The sequence below is a fragment of the Vulpes lagopus genome, chromosome 2 (assembly GCF_018345385.1).
Source record: "Vulpes lagopus strain Blue_001 chromosome 2, ASM1834538v1, whole genome shotgun sequence".
NCBI lineage: Eukaryota > Metazoa > Chordata > Mammalia > Carnivora > Canidae > Vulpes > Vulpes lagopus.
The window spans coordinates 32677079-32702008 of NC_054825.1; the positions used below are offsets into that span (position 1 = coordinate 32677079).

The following is a 24930-nucleotide window of genomic DNA, read 5'->3' on the forward strand; positions in this document are numbered from 1 at the left end:
ATGAAAGGATAAAAAGTAAAATTTTTAAGGTTAAGAAATAAAGTACCTGCCGAGAAAAAAAAGTACACTAGTAGGGTGCCTGGGTGACTCAGTCACCTTGGGTTCAGGTCATGATCCCAGGGTCCTGGGACTGAGCCCCATGTCTGGGGTCTCTGCTCAGTGGGGAATCTGCTTCTCCTTCACCCTCTCCCACCCCCTTGATCCTCGGCTCATGCACACACTGTCTCTCTCAAATAAAATCTTTAAAAGAAATAAATGTACCCTGGAGATTAAAGGAGCTAATAATCAGGGAAACAAACATGGCTCCTACATTTAATATCTCTCATAAATCTCTTACCTCATTCTCCTTTTTATTTTTTTTAGCCACAGACAAAATTTCCTAGAACATCAAGAAAACAGAAATAAAGTAACAATGTATGTAGTTCATTCATTTATTTACTAAATAAACATTTATTCTAACTTCATGCCAGGAAATGGGGATAAGGCACTCAAGGTAATTAAAATACAGAGGACTCAAACTGGTGGACCTCAGGCAAAATTAAGGCTGTAGTGTCTTATAAAACTATGCATTAATTAGTAACACTTAAAAATTGGGATATTTCCTAAATGTTCCAGGTTTTTTAAATTTTTAAGCCAAAGCTTATCTGAAGAGACTTAAGTCCAAATTCACACATAACAGTAATCCTCTACTACAGGGTTTGGCAAACTATAGCCTGTAGACCAACTTCAGGTGGCAGCCTGTTTTTGTAAATAAAAGTTTAAGTAGAACAAAGTTGAGCATATCTGCTTAATTTGTCTATGACTGCTCTCAGGCTACAACGGCAAAGTTCACCTTTGAGTAGTCACCCACTAAACTATTCAAAACCCAAAACTACCCAGCTCTTCACAGAAAAGGTTTTCTAACCCCGGCTCTAGAGTCTAAGTTGTGGCTATTCCTGGTATTTAAGGAATCACTTCCAAATGTATTATAGTCTCAACTCTAGCCCACTTTATGCCTCTGTGGACAGACATCTGAGTTTGCAATCTTGAGCAAAGCAAAAGGCAGAGACAAATAAATTAAAAACACGAATAAAAGTACTCTGATTTTGAAGTGCCTAATAAATCCTAAGGGTAGGAAGACAAGCAATACCTGAGTGCCACTTGATGAATTAGGTGAGTATTGTATCAAATTATCTGAAAAAGTTATCATTAGGGCATAATCATTAAAGATAGGGTATGTTTCAAGCAGAGAATAGCACATGCAGAGGACAAAGGGGATGAAATGGTAGATATTCAAAGTTTCTTGAATTTAAGATACATAGAATAATAGAACACATCAGTTAAGTGGCTGACATACACATAATGTACATGCTTACATGTGTTTCATGTCTGTATGTAAAGTATTTGTAGATATATATTCATACCCTAAGGCTGAAGGGATACAAGGAACTGACAGGAGAGTGGTCTTTTAAACTAAGCAAAAATAAATGACTAGCTAAGCTCACCGTTTTTGAAAAACAATGTGTGGGACGCCTGGGTGGCTTAGCAGTTAAGCATCTGCCTTTGGCTCAGGGATTGACCCTGGAGTCCCAGGATCGAGTCCTACATCAGGCTCCCTGCATTGAGCTTGCTTCTCCCTCTGCCTGTCTCTACCTTTCTGTGTCTCTCATAATTAAAAAAAAAAAAAAAAAAAAAGTGTGAATGAATCAAAAGATAAACATAATACCATCTATGAAGTACTGTTAAAAATTAAACCCTTTAACTAAACTCCTGACCTTGGGCAGCCCCAGTGGCGCAGCGGTTTGGCGCTGCCTGCAGCCCAGGGCATAATCCTGGGGACCCTGGATCAAGTCCCACGTCAGTCTCTCTGTATGATGCCTGCTTCTCCCTCTGCCTGTGTCTCTGCCTCTCTCTGTGTCTCTCATGAATGAATAAATAAAATCTTTTTAAATAAATAAATAACCTCCTGACCTTGTTAACCTCTATAGTTTTCATTCTTCACCACCTTTTCATTTACAATACAAACTGGAAACAAAAATGTATTTTTAAGTTTTTTGAACTTGTCCGGATTTCTCCTACCTCTGGACGTCTGTCAAAGAAGTCTTTTCTCTTCCTAGAACACCTCATTATTATCTTCCCTGTATCTTACTATTTCCCTATTAACTCTCGCCAACCTTTAGATGATTTTGCTTTTCCCCTCAAGTCACAATTCAGATGCCACCTTCTAGATAAAAATTTTATGAACCTAGTGTCTGAGTTTAGAATCCTTTTATAGGTTTGACAGCATCCAATTTATAATGGACTATTTACTTCTATAGATTTCTCACTGGATGGAAGTTAAGGAAAGACACTGTCTACTTTTCTTGATCAACTGATCTTCTGCATGTTAGGACAAAGTCTGCCTACAGCTGATATGCTACCAATATCTGATAAATTAACAGCTGGATGACTGGCTAAATTTCAATGAATCTAAATACTTAAATAACAGTGTTTTTCAAATTGCATGCTGTTTCATATCCAATTAAATGGGTCCTGACCATCATTTTTAAATGAAAGAAGAAAAAAAAAAAAAAGGAAAATATCAGAGTGCATCCTTAAAGTATTATGTGAAATTTCTTATTTTATACTTTATGAAGACTTTAACAGTTTGAATTTCAAGTTAAAGAAAAATGTAGTTAGAATTTTGTTAAATTTAAGAATGTAACATATTAAAATATGCTTAAAGAATATTTACGGTCTCAGGGCACCTGGGTGGCTCAGTGGTTGAGCATCTGCCTTTGGCTGAGGATGTGATCCCAGGGCCCTGGGATCAAGTCCCACATCAGGCTCAGCATGAGGAGCCTGCTTCTCCCTCTGCCTGTATCTCTTTCTCTGTCTCTCAAGAATAAATAAATAAAATCTTAAAAAAAAATAATACTTAAGGTCTGTTATAACTGAACATGCTTTTTAATTTCCGTTTTATGAGTTATTAAGTAAGAAGGTAAAAAAGGATCTGTTTTTTTAAGTGACTATATGGGAGTGACTGGGTGGCTCAGTCAGTTAAGCGTCTGCATTCAGCTCAGGTCATGATCCCAAAGTCCTGGGATTGAGCCTCAGGTCGGGCTCCTTCTACTTCTCCTTCTCTCTCTAGCTTATACTCTCTCAAATAAACAGAATCTTTAAAATATTTAAAATAAAAAGGACTATATGATTTCAGTTCCCTAAAGGTCCTCAACAAGGAACAAGAACAAAGTTCTCAATATAAGGTCTTTTTTTTTTTTTTTTAAAGATTTTATTTATTTATTCATGAGACACAGAGAGAGAGAGAGAGAGAGGGAGAGGCAGAGAGAGACACAGGCAGAGGGAGAAGCAGGCTCCATGCAGGGAGCCCAATGTAGGACTCGATCCCAGGGCTCTAGGATCATGCCCTGGGCCGAAGGCAGGCGCCAAACTGCTGAGCCACCAGGGATCCCCTCAATATCAGGTCTTGAAGTTTTAAGAAATTAAAATAATTTCTGATAATAGCCATTTCTTTTTTATTATAATAATTTCTAATTAGGCCAAGCTCATGTTCTTTTAACAGGAAGATGGTGCCATCTTCTTCCCTGAAATAAGCCCTTACAGACTGAAAAGCTGATTGACAGCAATTCACACAGCTTTAACACAGTTCAAAATCTTCAACAGGTTTTACTCAACAGTGAATCTTATGTGCTTACTCCACTTTATTTTTACCTCTTTTGACATGACCTCTGCAATATTGTAGGATTCATCTTCTCTTCCTCTCTTCTTTCTCATAACTATTAAAAAAAATTATTTTTAATAGCAATAAAAATAAAAATATAAACATATTCTTCAAAAGTAGAACAAGGAAGTTTACCTGGATTTTCCTCACTAGCGCCAATGGAATTTTTACCCTATAAAACAAGAATTTAGGATATTATTTTTCTAAGGTCTTCTATGGTATTACATATTAGAAGACACTAAGTAAATGTTAAAAGTTCCTTGCAGTTGAGCCACATCCACAACTCTTTACTATTATTCTTACCAACATGTCATCTTTTTTCACATTTCCCCACTAGAATTTGTTTATAACCATATTCCTTTCTCTGGACAACTCTACTTTCCTCAATTTTTTCCCATTTGAGAGATTTCCAAATTAAACATAGAAGGCATTTTTATTCTGAAACCACCATGTGTTATCTTCTGTAACTGTAGGTTTATGCTGAAGATATTCAATGGGTATGGTATGGGACTACTCATTTTCAGTAAAATTTTTAAGTTAAATAAAACTGAAAGCAGAAATAAAAGAGAATACTGATTTAAAAATATTAGTGAGGGGAAATACAGGAAAGAGACATTCAAAAACAGTTTCAAAATGAGAGTTGGAAAAGAAGCTCAAGAATAGGGAGAATATATGTATGAGAAATCAAAACAACAGAGGTAAATTTTATTTTTTTTTTAATGTAAATCCTACACCAACATATGGGGCTCAAACTCATAACCTGAAATCAAGAGTCATGTGCTCTACCAACTGACTAAGCCAGCCAGGTGCCCCAAGGAGATAAATTTTAAAACAAAGTTAAAAGTTAGAGGATTAAAAATATAAAATAGCAAAAGAGACTGGTGAGACGGAATAGGCAGAACTTAATGGTCGACACCTTTAGAATATAGCAGGTGGGAAAAACAAAACCCTGGTATAAAAAGTTAGCTAGACAAAAGTGAACAATGGATTAAACCTATAGGTTGAAAAGTAGGGAGTAAATGATTAAGCAAGTAAAATTATAAGTATATATTCTTCAAAAACCCAAAATAAGGACACCCGGGTGGCTCAGTGGTTGAGCATCTGCCTTTGGCTCAGGTGGATCCTGGAGACCCCGGATCGAGTCCCACATCGGGCGCCCCACATGGAGCCTGCTTCTCCCTCTGCCTATGTCTCTGCCTCTATCTGTGTGTCTCTCATGAATAAATAAAATCTTAAAAAAACAAAAACAAAAACCCAAAATAAGTCCCTGGAATTAACAACTGAGTAAAATATTAGCAGTTTTCAATAACTTTTTATTACAAAATTATCTACTTGTACTCTAAAGAATCAAGTAGACTTAAAGGTACTCTTGTTGGCATCTTGATATTACCTGATAAAGTCAGGTTAGCAAAGAAATGTAAGGTCAGAAACCAACTCAGCATTACTATTTATTGAATAAGTGACTTTCAGCAAGTTATAGTCAATCCTCATTCTGTTCTATATGATAACTAAGAATACTGGATTAGTGAATACTGAATCACTGCTTCAAGGAGAAACACAAGCTTAGTTTCAGCAACCTCCTGGGCACTTCATCATTGATGAAGACATAACCCCATTTTATATGTGTTGTTACTTAAGGACATTTTATATACATGTTGATTAACACTGAACTCAGAGCTAACAGCCTGAAGGAAACTTAGCTAACATTTTCTCCATAAGGCACATCACAGTCTCCTTCTATCAGAAACACTAGCTGACAATTCAGTACCATGTGGCCAAGGGTGGTTTTAACAGCAAAATCAACAATACCGGGATCCCTGGGTGGCGCAGTGGTTTGGTGCCTGCCTTTGGCCCAGGGCGCGATCCTCGAGACCCAGGATCAAATCCCACATGGGGCTCATGGTGCATGGAGCCTGCTTCTCCCTCTGCCTATGTCTCTGCCTCTCTTTCTCTCTGTATGACTATCATAAATAAATAAAAATTAAAAAAAAAATCAACAATACCCACAAAAATGCAAAAATCATGACATTAAATAAACCATGAAAAGGGCATTTGTTTACAGTGTAACAGCTTAAGAAAAGCAGAGCACCACTTTAACCTTGGTTGGGAATGTGTGTTAGAGACTCAAATTTTTCCCATTCTGCACAAGGCGCATGCCTGTTGAGTGACCATGAAAACCCAAATACTGATTTTGGAACTGCAAATAAACTTCAGCAAGTAGGCTAAGAAAAAAATATGAAATCTGTGAATGATGAGGATGGATCATACTTTTTGCATCAGCTGTTTTATATGTAAAATAGGGATAAAAACATTACCTCTACCTAAAAGAGGTTTGAAAATTTACCCACCCAGGGCAGCTCGGGTGGCTCAGTGGTTTGGCGCCTGCCTTCAGCCCAGGGTATGATCCTGGAAACCCAGGATCGAGTCCCACGTCAGGCTCCCTACATGGAGCCTGCTTCTCCCTCGACCTGTGTCTGTGCCTCTCTCTCTCTCTCTCTCTCTCTCTGTGTGTCTCTCTCATGAATAAAGAAAAGAAAGAAAGAAAAGAAAAAGAAAGAAAGAAAGAAAGAAAGAAAGAAAGAAAGAAAGAAAGAAAGAAAGAAAGAAAAGAAAGAAAATTTACCCCCCCCAAAAAAGAAAAAAAATGTTGAGGCTAGCTCAGTCAGTAGAGCATGTGACTCTTGATCTCAGGGTCTTGAGTTCAAGCCCCACACCAGGTGTTGAGCTTACTTAAAAAAATAAAAAATAAACATAAAGCTTAGAATACATGACACAATAAGTACTCAATAAATGTTGCTTTTATTATTTCTCTTTTCACTAGTACAACTGTTCCTTATGCAATTCCCAACAATATGACATTAAACAGCCTCATGTTAAAAATAAATTTACCCCAAAAGACCGTATGTATCTAAAATTCAGGGTATCCCTAAATGAATCCTCTATTATCTGAAACGTTATTAGGAGATATGCCTAATCCGCTCCAATTTTGGCTCCACTGCTGCAGCTATTCACAAGACACAAATTTATATTATTATGGATCCAAGCTGACATGATGAAGTTGGAAGCATTAAGGAGGAAAGAATAGTCATTACGAGCACCAAAAGAGCTGGCCACTTATAAGAGCAAAACTTCGTTATCATGAAAAATAGAATAAAAAACCAAAAAGGTTATACTTTAGCTCTCCTTTCATATCTAAAAATAGAGAAAGAGTTTACATGTTTCTATGCAGCTTATAACAAAGATAGGTTTTCAGATAAAGGTTAAAATTAATTAGATGATCTATATGGGGATCCCTGGGTGGCTTAGCAGTTTAGAGCCTGCCTTTGGCCCAGGGCGCGATCCTGGAGTCCCAGGATCAAGTCCCGCATCAGGCTCCCGGCATGGAGCCTGCTTCTCCCTCCTCCTGTGTCTCTGCCTCTCTCTCTCTATGTCTATCAAAAATAAATAAATAAATAAATAAATAAATAAATAAATAAATAAATAAATAAATATTTTTGAAAAATTAGATGATCTATAAAGTTAAAACTATAAAGTTTCTTCAATATTTAAGGTAACAGGATTTTTCTAGCTTACTATATTACCTTAGTAACTTTTAAAGATTCCTTTTTTCTCTCCAGTTTCTCTTTCTTCTTCTGTTCCTGTAAGATAATTTTTTCAGAGTGTCACAAGTGGAAAGTGCAAAGTATAAAACATACATCTCGAATAACACGTGCACAATGAAGAGCTATATAAAGATTTAAAAACAAGGACGAACTTACACTTCAAAGCCTTTATGGATCAACAGGGAACAGACTTACCCTCCTCTCTTAAGCAACTGAAACTCAGATAAAATATATTAAACAGTCCTTTTCAGACAATATGCAGCAAAGTAGAGTGAACACTGATAAAGGGGACCAATGAGGCCAATCTTGATTATTCAGTTTACTGCCCTGAAGGTAATTTCCAAATGCAAATAATGAAGAAAGAATCTTAACAGCTCAGTTTCCCTCAGTTGAAGAGACAAAAGTATAAAACAAAGCAGCTAGCATACCTAGGGTCAGGTACCAGAGAGGAGAGCCACACACAAAGAAAGCTCTCAATATATGCAGTTAAGTCTTCAGGCTGAGTATTGGTCAGTGACAGGACTGTAAGAAAACCAAGGCCACTAGAAAATAGCCAAGTAGAATAATCCCCGTGCTTACAGGGGATCAGGAACAGTTTGCACTCATCAGGCAAAGTGACAACAAGAGAGTACTCAGAAGAGGGGCCAAGTTACTACCAGACTAAAAGCTGGTGGTCCAGGGACACCTGGGTGGCTCAGTGGTTAAGCGCCTGCCTTCAGCTCAGGGTGTGATCCTCGAGTCCCCTGCATGGAGCCTGCTTCTCTGCCTCTCCCTATCTCTCTCTCTGTGTCTCTCATGAATAAATAAATAAAATCTTTAAATAAAAAAAAAAAAAATAAATAAATAAATAAATAAAGCAAGCTGGTCCATCTGCACCCTAACAAAGCTTTAAGACAGACTAAAAGGGACTGAAACCATTCCCAAAAGGTGGTTAAAAGATATATGCCGTATAACTCATTGTGACTTTTATTTTTCTTTACCTGTGTTTCATTTTATCACACAAAGGTTTAAAAGGGATTCAACAAAGGAAAAAATATTGATTCATAATTGTGAAATATGAATGATGGGGAACATAGGGAATTACTAGAGCCTTGAAATTTTCACAAATTTTAAATCTTTATATGTTCTAGTGGGCAATAAATAAATTATATAGTATCTTAGATACTAGCACAATGGGAAGAACAGAACAAGGTGAAGGGGATCAGGAGTGTGCGGGTGGAAAAAGTGTCAGATAGCAATTTCACTTAAGGTTGTGAAAGCAGGCTTCATAGGAAAATGTTTACACCAAGGCTTAAAGGTGATGAAGTCATCTATGCAGATATCTATGAGAAGATGGTTCCAAGCACAAATAGTCAGTACAAAGGCCCAAAGGCAGGAAACACTTAGAAGGAAGTCTTGAAAAAAAAAAAAATAAATAAATAAATAAATAAAAAAAAAAAAAAAGAAGGAAGTCTTGAAGGTAATGGGATTGAGGGAGGAACCTAGACTGTTTATAGTCTTTTTTTTTTTTTTTGACCGTTTATAGTCTTATAGACCAATCATTAAGATTTTTGGGTTTGTTGGGGAACCTGTAGCTCAGTTGGTTAAGCATCTGCCTTTGGCTCAAGTTGTGATCCTGGGATTGAACCCTGTGTCATTCCCTCTGGGGGGCCGCCTTCTCTCTCTCTCCCTCTGCCCCTCCACATCCCTGGCTCCAGGCTTTCTCTCTCTCTCAAATAAATAAATAAAAATCTTAAAAAAAAGAAAAAAGATTTTGATTTTAATGTAAACTAGAAAACAGGGCAACATCATAGGGGTGGGGACACCCGGGCAGGAGAGCAGAAGCACTGAAGAAAAACAAATTCTTTACTCAATAAAAATCTTTCAAAAACAAAGACAAATGAAGACTTTTCCAGAAATATAAAAGCTAAAAGAACATATCACCAACAGAAAATGCAAAAGAATCTATTAATAATGGAAAGCAGGGCAGCCCCGGTGGCGCAGTGGTTTGGCGCCACCTGCAGCCCAGGGTGTGATCCTGGGGACCTGGGATCGTGTCCCACATCGGCTCTCCTTGCATGGAGCCTGCTTCTTCCTCTGCCTGTGTCTCTGCCCCTCTCTCTGTGTATATCTCTCATGAATAAATAAATAAAATCTTTAAAAAAAAATAATGGAAAACAAATCAGTGGCTATTTGGTGATGCAAACAGGAAGTGAAGGATGGGAGAAAATTTAAAAAGGAATTCAGCCATAAAAAAGAATGAAATCTTGCCATTTGAAACAACATGGGTAGACCTTGTGGGCATTATGCTAAGTAATGAGTCAGACTTGGACAATTACCATATAACCTAACTTGTGGATTCTTAACAAAACAAAACCGAACAAAACCACTCCAAACTCATAGATACAAAGATTAGACTGATGGTTTGGTGGTGGTGGGAATGAGTGACAAGTCCAAAGTATAAATATCTAGTTATAGGGCAGCCCGGGTGGCTCAGCGGTTTAGCGCCGCCTTCAGCCCAGGGTGTGACCCTAGAGACCTGGGATCGAGTCCCAGGTCAGGCTCCCTGCATGGAGCCTGCTTATCCCTCTGCCTGTCTCTCTCTCTCTCTCCTCTGTGTATTCTCATGAATAAATAAATAAAATCTTAAAAAAAAAAATCTAGTTATAAAATAAGTAAGCCAGGGGTATGTACTATACAGCATGGTGATTATAGTTAGTAATATACTATGGCATATTTATTAGTAATACTCTTGCATATTTAAAAGTTGTTAAGGGGCAGCCCGCGTGGCTCAAGGGTTTAGCACTGCCTTCAGCCCAGGGTGTGGTCCTGGAGACCCGGAATCGAGTCCCACATCAGGCTCCCTGCGTGGAGCCTGCTTCTCCCTCTGCCTGTGTCTCTGCCTCTCTCTCTCTCTATGTCTGTCATGAATAAATAAAAAAAAAATCTTAAAAAAAAAAATAAAAAATAAAAGTTGTTAAGGGAGTACAGCTTAAAATTTCTCATAAGAAAAATATTTTGTAACTATGTATAGTGACAGATGTTAACTAAACTTACTGTGATTTCACAATATATACAAATACTGAATAATCTGAAACTAATATTATGTTATATGTCAATTATCCTCAATAAAAAAAAGGGACGATTTTTTGAGTTGATGGTTATGTTCATGATCTTGACTGGTGGTTTCATGGGTGTATACACACCAAAACATACTAAATACATGTGTTTTGTATAAAACAATTATATTTCAAAAAAAGCAATTAAAAAAGAGAGACAAAAAAAAAAAAAGAGAAAAAAAGAGAAAGAGACTATGCAACATTAAGTTCACAATTTCCAGCATCCAAAAACTATCACTAAATAGGATAAAAATCAGAAAAATAAACAGAGGGGCACCGGGGTGGCTCAGTGGTTGGGCGCCTGCCTTCAGCTCAGGTCGTGATCCCCAGATCCGGGATTGAGTCTCACATTGGGCTCCCTGTTAGGATCCTGCTTCTCCCTCTGCCTGTGTCTCTGCCTCTTTCTCTGTATCTCTCATAAATAAATAAGTAAATAAATCTACAAAAAAGAAAAGGCAAAAGAAACAAAAATACACGGTTTATATTCATATAATGCTTCTCAAGAGTAAAGAGAATGAAACAGCCTACAGAATAAACATGAGCAAATCTCATATGCTGAGCTGAAGAGGCAAGACACAAAAAAGTGATTACCGCATGGTTCCATTTATGTAATATTCTAGAAAAAAAAGCAATACTAATCTATACTGACAGAAAACAGAAATGAGTGGTCTAGCGTCCAGGCATGGGGAATCACTGAGACAAGAAAACTTCTTGAGGTAAAGGAAATGCTCTTCATGTTGACTGTGCTCGTCATTACACATGTCTATACACTGGTCAAAACTCATTGAATAGTAAATTTAAAATGTGTACAGCATTTTATACTGCATGTGATTTATATCTCAATAAAGTGGTTTTTAAAAAATTTAAGCTACTAGTTCTAATTCATTACATACACATACCTCTAGTTGCTGCTGTTCCATTTTAGTCAATAAAAATTTGGAGTAGATATTGCTTTTCTCAAGCAAATGTTGAAGTCTGCGGTACCGAATGTCCATGGACTCCCTGTCCCAAGACATGCGAGCCTATCCAAAAGAAAATTACCATAATTATTAGTTTTCTGACACATGTGATGTTTTGAATAGGATGTTTTAAAAAAAAGGCTAAATAAATGCTCTTTGGATTTAATACATTTCCTGTAATGAAAGGGGAAAAAATATGTTTATATTATTAACTTTACTAACAATGGTTTATTTTCCAAACCAAAAACTAGAACAAATAGCTGAAAAAATCAGATTCCTGGGTTCAACATGCCGTTTAGTATGATGCAGCTTGGATACAAAATATTGAAATTCCAGACTCTGGACAGGTTTAGTGGCATCCACTGAATGGAGGGCCCATTTTTTAAATATATAAAACTAACATTAGGGGATCCCTGGGTGGCACAGCTGTTTGGCGCCTGCCTTTGGCCCAGGGCGCGATCCTGGAGACCCGGGATCAAATCCCACATCGGGCTCCCGGTGCATGGAGCCTGCTTCTCTCTCTGCCTCTCTCTCTCTCTGTGACTATCATAAATAAAAAAAAAATTAAAAAAAAACTAACATTAGAAGTAAATATTTAATTCAAGCAGATTTAAGTTTATTTTATTTTTTTAATTTTTTTTTTGATTTAAGTTTTTAAACAATCAATTGATTTCAGAATATATTTACATACCAGTTTTATTTGAAAGACCATTAGAATTAAAAAATGACTGGCTAGGAACTAGAACAACTATTTTTAGAATTTTAAAACTGTATTGTCTGTCGGGGGACGCCTGGGTGGCTCACTGGTTGAATGTCTGCCTTTGGCTCAAGTCATGATCCTGGGGTCTTGGGATGGAGTCCTGCATGGGGCTTCCCACAGGCAGTTTGCTTCTACCTCAGGCCATGTCTCTGCCTCTCTCTGTGTGTTTCATGAATAAATAAATAAAATATTAAAAAAAAAAACCTGTATTGTTGGGATGCCTGACTGGCTCAGTTGATAGAATATGGGACTCTTGATCTCAAGGTCATGAGTTTGAGCCTCAGGTCTAGAGATTATTTTAGAAAACAAAAACACAAACCCAAACAAAACCACATTACCAAAGCATTTCAACATGCTAAACCTACTTATGAATATAAAGCTACTTCTTAGGGCACTTGGGTGGCTCCATGGTTGAAAGGCTGCATTCAGCTCAGCTCATGATCCCAGAATCCTGTCGTCCATTTCCTGTCCCCCCCTACCCCACTGGGCTCCCAGCAGGGAGCCTGCTTCTCCCTCGACCTCTCATGAATAAATAAATAAAAATCTTTAAAATCAATCTATCTACTTCTTCCTCCTCAGTATTGTGTCTCCAGAGTTTTGCCCTTCTTTTTAAGCTTTTGCTTCTATTTTGAGCTCTTTCACTTCTGTACACCTTCAAATTACAAGCCTGCTTTCTGTATTATTTTCATACACCATTCATTTATTAAGTGATTTCTACATCTAAAATAGTCTAGTAACTGAGGAGAAATCCTCTCTCAGCTCACTGTTAAAGTAAAATATTTTAAAGGAATACCAGACACAAGATGGAAAACATAAAAGCAACAAATAAATAGCATAGTTCAGTGACCCACAATTTTTTTAAGAGCCAAATTTTTTCTTATTTAAATATTTAAATACTTGAGCATATGGCTTATAAATACTCAATTCTGCCTTTTTGCACAAGAGCAGTAATAGACAATATATAAACAAATGAGCAAGGCCATGTTCCAATAGGACTTTATTTACCGAAACAGGAGCAATCCAGTTCATAATCTGTCAACTCAGTATAATCTGAATTTAAAAACAAAAAAACCCACAAGGCACTAAGTGAGCTGAAGTGAATCCAGTTAATTTCACCTTTCAAAGCCAAATACACGCAAACCTTACCAACCAGCAATTCTACTCCTGAGACAAAGTGTGTGTGCATAAGGGTTCACACACACACACACACACACACACACCCATGTACAGAGGCTGAAACAGCATAACCAAGTTAACTTTAATGCTTAAGGCCTGACCTTTTAATTCAGAACCATTGTATATTGGCTTTTACTTCTTCCTAAATGATTTTATCCTCTCTCTAGCTTCTCTTTCAAAATAAATTTTTCTATTACAAAAGCAGTGACAGTAAAATCCCTAAAAATAAATCCAGTAAAAATAAACGTATATTTTAGAAAAATTAAATATTTAAAAAACACCCATAAAGCAATCCTATCCATGCAGTTAATCTGTCAACATCTTACAAACTATTTTCAGTTCTTTTAGGACAGTCTTTCTTTTACTATTATCAATGTTACTGTGATTTCAATAGTCCATGAATGAAATGGGTATTATAAATTGGAAGATGAAATTGCTTGGATTTTGGAAAAAAATTTTTTTTGGTAAAAATTCACTTTTAAGTAACCTCTACACCCAACATGGTGTAAATATGAACCATTTTCCTTTTGCCTAACACTTATCCCAACTCTTACCTTTCCCCTCCCCCACTAAATACACATTAATGCTACTCTTAAGTCTTCTAGACTAACAATGACTTCTTTCAAAAGGAAATGCAGGTGAAAAGCCAAAGAAAACAACTGTAGCAAATGAACGTCAAAGCCATTCTCTACTCTTTATAAACTTTACAATCTCCTAAAGCAAAGTAAAAGCTTCTCATTAAGGAATTTAAGCAAGCTCTTCTTAAGTACTTCTAAATACAAGCCCATAAATACTGTATTCTTCCAAAAAAAAAAAAAAAAAAAAAAGAAATCTATTTTTGTACAGGGAATTTTTTTGGCCTCCAAAGACATGTAGGGAGAGACTAATTCTTAGAATTTTCCCCATGGTTAAGTAAGGAACAACTTAAAGTTTAAAGTCCAAAACTTAATCTTTCAATACCTATACATAAAAAAGCATAATAGGCCATAATACTACTAGTTTTGGCAAATCACTCTTGTGTGAGAATTGAAAAGAGCCATACAATTTATTCATGGTAGGATTGAAAATGGATAAAAAGTGCTATTTTAAGTTCTATGATGAATAACTGCTAAAGAAAAGCTAGCCTTTACCATACCTATCCCTCAAGAATAATAATTCTATAAAATTTTCAGACTGATTACAAAATGTTTGTTCAAAAGCTTAAAAATTTCACTGAAAGTGTAAGTCATCTTGATTCCCAGTTTAATCAGCAAATATTTATGGTACTATAAATTTTGAGAGATCTTTCTAAAATGTGGAAATGGGGGCACCTGGCTGGCTTAGTTGGTGAACATTTACCTCTTGATCTTGGGGTTCTAAGTTCGAGCCCCACGTTGGGTGTAAAGATTACTTAAAGAAAACTTTTAAAAGAAAAATGTGAAAATGTTTCATCCATTGAATTTATATATTTTGGAAATATTTTCTTACTGTACCTCATAATTTTTCTTCAGATAGTACTTTTGTACCCAACGGTCTTCATGAGTCACAAAACCAAAGATATACTACTAAAAATGAAGGCTTTATCATTCTTACCACCTCTGAAGTTGATTCAATTCAAAATACTTGCCCCAGGATGCACCCCTTATAATTATCACCTTGTTACATGGCTAGTAAGTACATTTATTTTATTTATATAATCATATACATTGATATGTAATATATCATGAAATATTCTTTTTCCATAGTTTGAAATTCAATAAACTGTTTAGCGATTGCCTATTTACTAGGTGGACAGCCTACAAAAATGAACAGTAGGGCAACCCTAGTGGCTCAGCGGTTTAGGGCTGCCTTCAGCCCAGGGCCTGATCCTGGAGACCTGAGTCCCACGTTGGGCTCCCAGCATGGAGCCTGCTTCTCCCTCTGCCTGTATCTCTGCCTCTCTCGAATAAATAAAATCCTTAAAAAAAAAAAAACCCCAAAAAACAAAAACGAACAGTAAAAGACATGTTCTCAACAAACAAAATGAGAATCAAGTAATGATAATACTGTGGAATAAAGTACAATGAAAATAAGTGAAAAGTGGTTCATGGCTGACTTCTTGATTCTATTAAAATTTCTTAAGATTACCGTAACTGATTACGGTCAACTGTGGATGGTAAATAATAATGAAACTAGTATTACTGGAGTGAAAGTACAACATGATGGTTAGAAAGTGTGAATTCTGGAATCATATGGCCTACATTACAATCTTGGCTCTACCACTTAAAGCTGTGGGATTTCCCCTCCCCCCACATCCTCTACAAGCAAGTTTTCTCATCTGTAAAATGAAGCGAAAATAGAACTTATTTCACAGAATGCTTTAATGATAGTTTATACTAGTAATTAAACTAGTAAGTTTAATAATAGTAAAAATGAATAACATTATAACCTACTTGAGGACTCAATTAGTTAAATACATGTACAACAATCAAAACAGTGTTGAAGGCGTGTTAACAGTACTGGCAAAAGAATCATTATTGTTGATATAAAATCAGGGAACCAACTGATTGTCTTTTGGGTGCATTATTTCCCAATTTAAGTAATTTTGTAATTACATGAATTAAACATTAATGTATATTTCCTTAGGTATAGGATTAAGGACAAGAATACAAAAGACAGTTCAAATTCGAGTTCACTGGTGTGTGACCCCCAACTGCTCCAGTTTCCTCATATGTAAATGGAGAGATACCAAAAGTGCCGATAGCATCACAGTATTGGAAGAGCTAAATAAATTATGACAGGGATCCCCGGGGGGTTCAGCGGTTTAGCGCCTGCATTTGGCCCAGGGCGAGATCCCAAATCCCGGATACCCTGGAGTCCCACATCAGGCTCCCAGCATGGGGCCTGCTTCTCCCTCTGCCTGTGTTCTCTGCCTCTCTCTCTGTGCGTCTGTCATGAATAAATAAATAAAAATCTTTAAATAAATAAATAAATAAATAAATAAATAAAGAAAGAAAGAAAGAAAGAAAGAAAGAAAGAAAGACAAGAAAATCATTTAGCTGGCAATACCTAAGTGCTAGTGGTTATCATTTCTTTTTCTTGCATATGCAATTGTGCAACCAGGTGGGGCTTTATTAACGGAATGAAATACACGTTAAGGACTGAGTTTTCAAGTGGTTAAAAACTGCTTTCGGAGATGAATGGATAAAGATGTAGTCTATGTATACAATGGAATATTACTCAGCCATTAGAAATGACAAATACCCACCATTTGCTTGGACGTGGATGGACCTGGAGGGTATTATGCTGAGTGAAATAAGTCAGTCGGAGAAGGACAAACATTATATGGTCTCATTCATTTGGGGAATATAAAAAATAGTGAAAGGGAATAAAGGGGAAATGAGAAAAAATGAGTGGGAAATATCAGATAGGGAGACAGGAGAGACTCCTAACTCTGGGAAATGAACAAGGGAGTGGAAGGGGGGGTGGGGATGACTGGGTGATGGGCACTGAGGGGGGCACTTAATGGGACGAGCACTGGGTGTTATGCTGTATGTTGGCAAATTGAACTCCAATTAAAAGAAAACTGCTTTCGGTAATCTACAAAATATGTACTCTGTACAAGAAAACCACCTATCACTGAAAAAGTACACCCCATTTTTATCTAAACAATCTTACTTAGCACTCGTTCAAGAAACCAAAGGAAAATGGAAAGCAAGTTTATCACGTAGGTGGCAAATGGCACTAAAATACCTAAGAAATTCACTACCCGTTTTGAAGAATAACTGGCCAAAGAAGCAACCTGAGATGCTCACAGACCGAGACTACGTCTCACAGAAGCATCTTTCAAAGTACGAGCGAAGGTGTGTCCCAGAGATAGCGTGAGTAAACATACCAACAGACAAGTAACAAAGCCCGTTTGAAAGGGTCTGAACCAAGCTGGCGGAAGAACAAACCAAACCTCCGAGGAGTTTACCACTGGCTCTGAGGACGGTGAACCTGGTTCCTAAATTACCTTTTCGATCATCTTCCGCTCTCTCTCCAGCCCAGCAGCCTCAAGCTGTTCCTCCTCCTCCAGCATGGCTTGGGTAATCACGGCAGGCTCCGGTGCTTCAACCGTATCTGGAGCCAGGGACCCTAAGCGGGGCGAAAGTTCTTCAACTGCAGTTTTAAAACATCACCACTCACCCCCCGCATCAAACAGCATTACGCGGCATCCGGGGCAAAGCCGACCCATGGGGTCTCCAGCATCAGCACTCCGAAGGCAGCCTGCCTGGATCTCCACAACGTCAACCAGCGGTCAGGACCTCAGTTTACCAGTCGGGATGCTCGCCCAAATGCAGCCCCTCTGTATAAAGCCTCCTCTATCCCGCACATACGTGCGACTCCGGGCGCCCCCCGCTCACCCTCCACAGCCTCTTGCCCTCCTTTCCTCAGGCTCTGCCAGGAGGCAGCGCTCACCGACCAATCTCGGCTACAGCCTCCATGCTGCCCCCCCCCACCCCCCGCGCCCCCAGCTCGGACGCCGCCGCCTGTGCTCAGAGGGTCTCCTCACTCACCACCGCTGCTTGCGGGCTGCTGCGCCGGCATGGCTGGACACACACTCGGGAACCTGATCCTCGCCTTTCCGCGTCCGCAACGCCGCGCGCCCAAGTCTCACAGCCGCTGCCTGCCCAGCCTCCTGACCAAATCCCCGGCAAGGCAAAAACGCGCGCTTCTCCTTCGCGGGAAAACGCCGTCATCTCGCGATACTTCGTGCTCCCCTCTCCGCCCCCGAATCCCGGAGGCGCGAGATTTGGCGCAACTTAGTTTTCATCAGAACTCACCTGGGCAACGGTGCGTGATTTCCTGAATGTTTTCTGGGGAAACCGGGGTTCTGCTGCAGAAGTTAGCTTTTAACGAGGTGTGTAACGCTGGACGGGTGAGTCTGACTACCGTGGAGAGCCCAATTTCCTCACGTATTGGATGATGGTTCAGAACTACACAATACTTTAGTTAGCGCTGTTTGCAAGGCACCTTCAGACGCTGGCTGTTATGATTAAATCCTGCCAGCCGACGACCCCTTGGGCAGGAAATATGTATGCGTATTCAGGTGAGGAGGTCAAAAGCAAATACTGCCAATCTTGCCCACCGTCCTTAGTCCACGTTTTGGGTGAAAACTCAAAATGACCTAGAAGCTCTGAGCTCCGTTGTGAGATGGGAGAGAAAAATAGGAAGGTTAGAGAGTGGAAGAGTTCAAGAAAAGTGTTTCAGGATAAGGGAGAACTGAATGTGGTGATAAAGCCAACAAAGTGGCCGTAGAAAAGACATGTTTCAGCTCCCTGATGATCTTGAGGGTCACGGGATGAACCCTGAGGCAGGCTCCCCCGCTTAAAGGGGAGTCGGCTTGAGATTCTCTCCCTCTGCCCACTCCCCTCCCCCACTGGCTTGCTCTTTAAATAAATCCTAAAAAAAAAGAGAGAGAGAGACCAATAATTAGAATGGGCACCTGAAAGACGGAACAGGACTTCTGTTGCTGATTTTTTACTTCAGCCTATAACAACAACCTTTCTTGTCTGCAGTCCTGTTCAATAAATTCCTTGGCTCCCCTCTGCTTATGGGAATTTGATATACCTGCCCTGTTACCACCTGTTTCCTTAATTTCTGAATCAGGACAACTTTAATAATTGTACACAGTTAAGGGCTTGCACCATATATCCATCATAAACACCTTCAACTTTCATAACACTCTGAGATTAGATGACTTTTATTCCTTTTTTTTTTTTAAAGGTTTTATTTATTCATAAGAGACAGAGACAGAGAGAGAGAGAGAGAGAGAGGCAGAGACACAGGCAGAGGGAGAAGCAGGCTCCATGCAGGGAGCCTGATGTGGGACTCCACCCCAGACCTCCAGGATCACACCTGGAGGGAAGGCAGGCACTAAACCGCTGAGCCACCCAGGGATCCCCAGATTACTTTTATTCCTATGTTGTAGGTGAGAAAACGTGCTCAGAAAGACTGACTTGCCTAGAGTCCTAGGATCATTTTGTAATAAAATGGGAGCCAAACCCAGGCCTTTTGACTCCTACTTCAGTACTATTTTAAGATAAAATATAGCCTTGATTAATACTCTTGGGCAGCCTGGGTGGTTCAGCAGTTTAACGCTGCCTTCAGTCCAGGGCCTGATCCCGGAGACCCCGGGATGGAGTCCCACATCAGGCTCCCTGCATGGAGCCTGCTTCTCCTTCTGTCTCTCTCTCATAAATAAATAAATAAAATCTTAAAAAAAAAAATACTCAAATCCTACCTTCTTCTAACCTAAGGCAATAACTATTAATCTCACTTAACATTTTTTACTTTCCCAGCCTATCCCCTAAAATTTCCTTCTCCTTACTTCTGAAACACAGCTTTTCACAAGGGTTTTCTTTTAAGGGTTTTTTTTAAAGATGTTTTTATTTATTCATGAGAGAGGCAGAGACATAGGCTGAGGGAGAAGCAGGCTCCCGGTGGGGAGCCTGATGCAGGACTCCATCCCAGGACCCCAGGAACAGGACCTGATCTGAAGGCAGATGCTCAACCACTGAGCCACCCAGATGCCTCTCCCCTAATGTATTGAAAATCTCCTTTTGAATTCAATTGTGGTCCAGCTCCCAAAATCTTTCCTCTATTTGTCGCTTTTGTCTATATACTTTGTACTTGTAGCAGCTGCTTTACTGGTTTCAATGATCAGCTCAAGGCTGACAACTAACCTTCTAATTCCTGAGAGAGAGAGTGGGTAAAATTTGTCTAAACACACATGAGATGGAGTTCAAGGCAATTTCATCTGATTGAAAGGAAAGACATCTAACATCTGGCCCTATACTTGTTAATATAAGTGCACTGGTGCATCTATTTCCTGACACATTTGCCATCATGCAGGCCTTCCCTGAGTGGCTATTCAAAGCTTTGTTCACTCATTTTTATTTAAGGGCCTATTAAATGTCTCCTGGGTACTAGAAACATTTCCAGGAGCTGTACAGCAATGAATAAAACAAGATCCCTGTTGATACAATTCTTACATTTTGGGAGTTAAGACAAGTAAGCATGTGTAGGGGTGTGTGTGTGAGGAGTACTCTGCAAAATATTAGAGTGGTGTAAGAGTAACTGGGTAGTCAGGTATCTGAGGAAGTAACTAACATTTAAGCTGAGAAGTGAATGTCAAACAGCCAGCTAGCCCAGGGGAAGATAGTTGTAGGGGAGGAAAATTTTTCTCTATTAGATTCTTTTGTCTGGTCTATTTATTAAGTTGACATATGACAGATTAACAGGAGAAACATAAATTTACTTACCTAATTAATTTTTTTTTTTTTTTTTTTTTTATGATAGTCACAGAGAGAGAGAGAGGCAGAGACACAGGCAGAGGGAGAAGCAGGCTCCATGCACCGGGAGCCCGACGTGGGATTCGATCCCGGGTCTCCAGGATCGCGCCCTGGGCCAAAGGCAGGCGCCAAACCGCTGCGCCACCCAGGGATCCCTACTTACCTAATTAAATATGGGAGTCCCACAGAGTCAATGAGAGGCTCAGCTCAGTCAGGCAATTGAGGCTTATATACCATTCTAAGCTAAGAAGGGAAGGAAAACAATTCACAGGAAGATAAGAAGAGCAAATATTTGGTAAACAAATGTTTGCCATGCCATCCAAAGACAGAGAGAGACTGGGAGAACTTCTAACAAACAGGTCCCCAAAATTCTCCCCCATTTACCACCACACCTAGTCCTTAATCTCTGTAATTGTTTCTGGTGATAGCTCTCTTCTCAGCCTAGGCCCTCTATGTAAATTCTTTTAAGCAGTTGAGGGGGGAGGTAAAACAACTTATTCTTGACTCTTGGGCCTTAATTGTCTTTAGTTTAAAATAATCAGCATGCCAAAATGGGTGTACTCTGGGGAAACTTGTTCTGAACCACTTGTTTGAAACTTTCCTGGAAGTTGCATATATTAAAAGCTAAGCTTAAAAAAAAAAAAAAAAAGCTGAGCTAGTGGCCATGGACAGAAGAATCAGGTGAGTAGCTCAGTGGTAAGACATCTGCAAAGGGAGAAAAAAAAAAAAACAGAATGAAGATGAACAAACAGAAAAGAACAAATCAAAGCACATTTCCCTACAACCCATTCAACCAGTCTCTCTCAACCCTGGGACTACATCAGTCCAATAAAATGGCTGTGCTTCATTTACTGATGGAAAGTGTTAATCTTCTCTCCCTTCTTAAAACATTTTTTTAAAAAGATTTATTTATTTATGATAGACATAAGAGACAGAGAGAGGCAGAGACACAGGAGGAGGGAGAAGCAGGCCCATGCCGGGAGCCTGATGTGGGACTCACTCGATCCCGGGACTCCAAGATTGCGCCCTGGGCCAAAGGCAGACGCTAAACCGCTGAGCCACCCAGGGATCCCCAAACTTTTTTTTTTAATTGAGGTAAAGTCCACATAACCTTTGCCACTTTAACCGTTTTAAGTAACCTCTACCCCTACCATGAGGATCAAACTCACGACCCTAAGATCAAGAGTCCCATGCTCTACCAACCCAGCCAGTCAGGCACCCCCTTCTCTTCCTTTTTTTTTTTTTTTTTTAAAGATTTTATGTATTTATTCATGAGAGACACACAGAGAGAGAGAGAGGCAGAGACACAGGCAGAGGGAGAAGCAGGTTCCATGCAGGGAGCCTGACGTGGGACTTGAGCCCGGGATTCCAGGATCACACCCTGGGCCGAAGGCAGGCACTAAACCTCTGAGCCACCCAGGGATCCCCTTCTCTTCCTTTTTTTGAACATAAACTCAAGATTTTATTATTTTCAAGGGTGCCTGGGGGGGGTTCAGTCAAACATCTGACGTGTGAGTCCCCCATCCAGCTCTGCACTGAGTGCAGTTCTGTTCCTCTCCCTCTCACCCCCAACCCCTACACACATGCGTACATATATGTGAGTACTCTCTCTCAAATAAATAAAATCTTTTTTTTTTTTTTAAAAAGATGTCCTCATAATAAAACAAGATATGAAGCTTAGAACTGTATCCCATGGCCTTTGCTCTTCCTGTCAGGTCAAATGTTTGCTTATTAGCCAGCATTCTCTTAGATCTGAGGTTGGGCTCAACACATTCAAGCCTCAGTACAACCTTTTTTGTAGTTTTAATCTTTTTTTCTAGAAAATTGGCTTAGTCTGCCCACCACAGCGACTCTGCTTCTTGTCATGCTGCTTTAGCATATAGAGAATCTTTGTCCTTCTTGTACTATGTTACTTTGTGGGGTTGGTGCTTGCCACTCTTCTTACAGAAAGTCCAGTGGGTTTTAGGAATGTTTACCGTGTTTGTAAGAGCACTATTGACATGGAAAGAAAGGAATCAGGCAAGAAATAAAAGTATTAATATTCTTTTAATAGATATAAGTCAGTCACTGTCCTGTCTCATTTACACAGAAGCAGCATTTTTCTTTCTTTTTTTTTTTTTTTTTTAGATTTTTTAAATTTATTCATAGAGACATAGAGAGAGAGGCAGAGAGAGAAGCAGGCCCCATGCAGGGAACCCGATGTGGGACTCAATCCCGGGTCTCCAGGATCACACCCCGGGCTGCAGGCAGCACTAAACCGCTGTGCCACCAGGGCTGCCCAGAAGCAGCATTTTTCACCAATGACTACATAAGCTCCTCTTCGTCGAGAGTCCTTGTGTCCAGAGCACATCAATTTTGGAGTACCACAGAGGCTAAGCTATTAACTTCTGATTGGAGTATTTTCAAAGTTTGCATAGTATATTGAACTCTTGTTCTATTACCATAGGGAGATTTAAGATCACCTTTTTCAAGTCATAAATGACAAAACTTGGGAATAAGGTCTTCAACATTGAAAAGAACTCGGGAGTGCCAATACATGAGTGGGTTCCCTGTGACTTCTTGCTTAGTATGTTTATGTGGCATACCCTTATGAACAAAGGAGTCCAAGTTTGCAATTTGGTTGGCATTTAAGATGGAGTATCTGGTGACAAAGGATGACAATGGTCCTGAGCATTTAAGTAGGAACCCTTTATAAATTTTGTTCCCACGTAAGATAAAAAGGCCAGTGTGGTTCATAGACAAGGTCAGAGTGGAATATGTGATCTTCCAGATTTGGGACATCTTCTGCCCTTTACTGCTAGTACTGTTAGCATTCATACATCCTTATTTTCCATGTACTCCTGCCAGTTTGTAAGAGCAGAACAGGTTGCAAAATATCTGCTATAGGAGCCTGCAGTCTGGCTTTGGCAGCTATAAAGCTTGGTGGTGTCACCTGGCCAAGAGTTCAGCTTTTTGATCCACCTATATATAGTTTGGAACATTGGCCAGTCTAGTCAGGGGAGCAGCTAAGATACCCTGAGTTGTACAAGGATGGTCTGTGAACCATCCAAAACATTTGTCAAACATCTGTGCTGTAGAAGATAGTGCCAGAGTCACTTTTAATCTCCTTGACAGGTTTGAAGATACCATTTGTGGAATCAAACCACAGGGTTTGATTGTAATACTGTTCTGGTATGCCAGGAAAGGTCCAATGGCATCCTTTTTGGATACAAAGGTAAACTTTTTTGCCTATTTTATTTGGGCAAGGGACAAATCCTTGAAAAAAATTTTTTAAAGGTTTGAGAGAGAGAGGAGGAATTCGAGCAGAGCAGAGGGAGGAGCAGAGAGGGAGGGAGAATGAGGGGGAACAAATCCCAAGCAGACCCTGCACTGAGCATAGTGCCTAATGTGGAACTCAATCTCATGACCCAGAGATCATGACCTGAGCTGAAACCAAGAGTCAGACACTTAACCAACTGAGCCACTCAGGCACTCCAGTCCTTGAACTTCTATAGAGATTTTCCTGGGTCCAAATAACTCCCCAGAAGAGGCAAAGTGATATTTTTCTAGTCATGGATACCTTACCCTGTCATACATCCATCTTCCATATTTAGTCCACCACATATTCACAGTGACAGGAATGAAAAATATTCAGGTTCTTTTCCACTATGTAGATGTTGGACATAATCAACAAACTGATTAGTTAACGTGGCCATGGTTTGGTAAACTGGCATAAGACTGTGTTTGGTCTGCCACCTACCTTTTTGGAAAAGTGAGTTTTATGAGACTTTTGATCTTGGGGTCTTGAGTTCAAGTCCCACATTGGGCATAGAGCCTACTTAAATAATTGTTGGGGCACCTGGCTGGCTCAGTCAGTAAAGCATTTGACTCTTGATCTCAGGGTCATGAGTTTGAGCCCCACATTGAGGACAGAGATTACATTAATTCTTTTACAAAAATAAAATCATTTAAAAAATTGTTACAATGACATAAGATGATAAAAGGGTTGGCCAAAGGAGCCTATTCATAAGTAGTTGTCATCATGTAGAGAGATGCTATGTCTTATGAACTTATAAGAGGGCAGACACAGTATGACATAGAGGTGAATGAGGTAGCCTAATGTAAGCCTACTGGCTTTATCAGTCAGCTGTTGCACACAAACATGGGGGCATACATGATGCCACAAGGTCTAACTGGCACGAGAAATATGCCATAGGATGTATCTGGAAGGCAAAAGATTGTTCTAGGACACCTGCAGCAATCTTGTTATTTTCATGGCAGTATAGATAAAAAAAAAAGTTTGTCAAAATTAGGTAAACCAAGAACTAGGGGTATTGACAATGTTAATTTTTTTTTTTTTA

At 39.3% G+C, this 24930-nt stretch overlaps 1 protein-coding gene across 3 annotated transcripts in view; it reads right to left on the bottom strand.

Annotated features, from left to right (window-relative positions):
• The window catches only part of HELLS (helicase, lymphoid specific), a 45826-nt gene extending 26735 nt beyond the window's left edge, over positions 1-19091 (bottom strand). The window contains exons 1-8 of one of the 3 annotated variants that reach the window (XM_041745516.1): positions 18080-19091; positions 17813-17973; positions 17269-17390; positions 11300-11422; positions 7282-7338; positions 3836-3872; positions 3691-3755; positions 338-379 (exon numbers count right to left, since the gene is read on the bottom strand). In XM_041745516.1, the coding sequence (XP_041601450.1) occupies positions 338-379; positions 3691-3755; positions 3836-3872; positions 7282-7338; positions 11300-11422; positions 17269-17390; positions 17813-17843 (477 nt within the window). In that variant the 5' untranslated portion in view covers positions 17844-17973; positions 18080-19091. Of the gene's footprint in view, positions 1-337; positions 380-3690; positions 3756-3835; positions 3873-7281; positions 7339-11299; positions 11423-17268; positions 17391-17812; positions 18049-18079 lie in introns of those variants that run through there. The other 2 variants (XM_041745517.1, XM_041745515.1) reach the window with 2 other exon arrangements.
• Positions 19092-24930: the final 5839 nt, after the last annotated feature.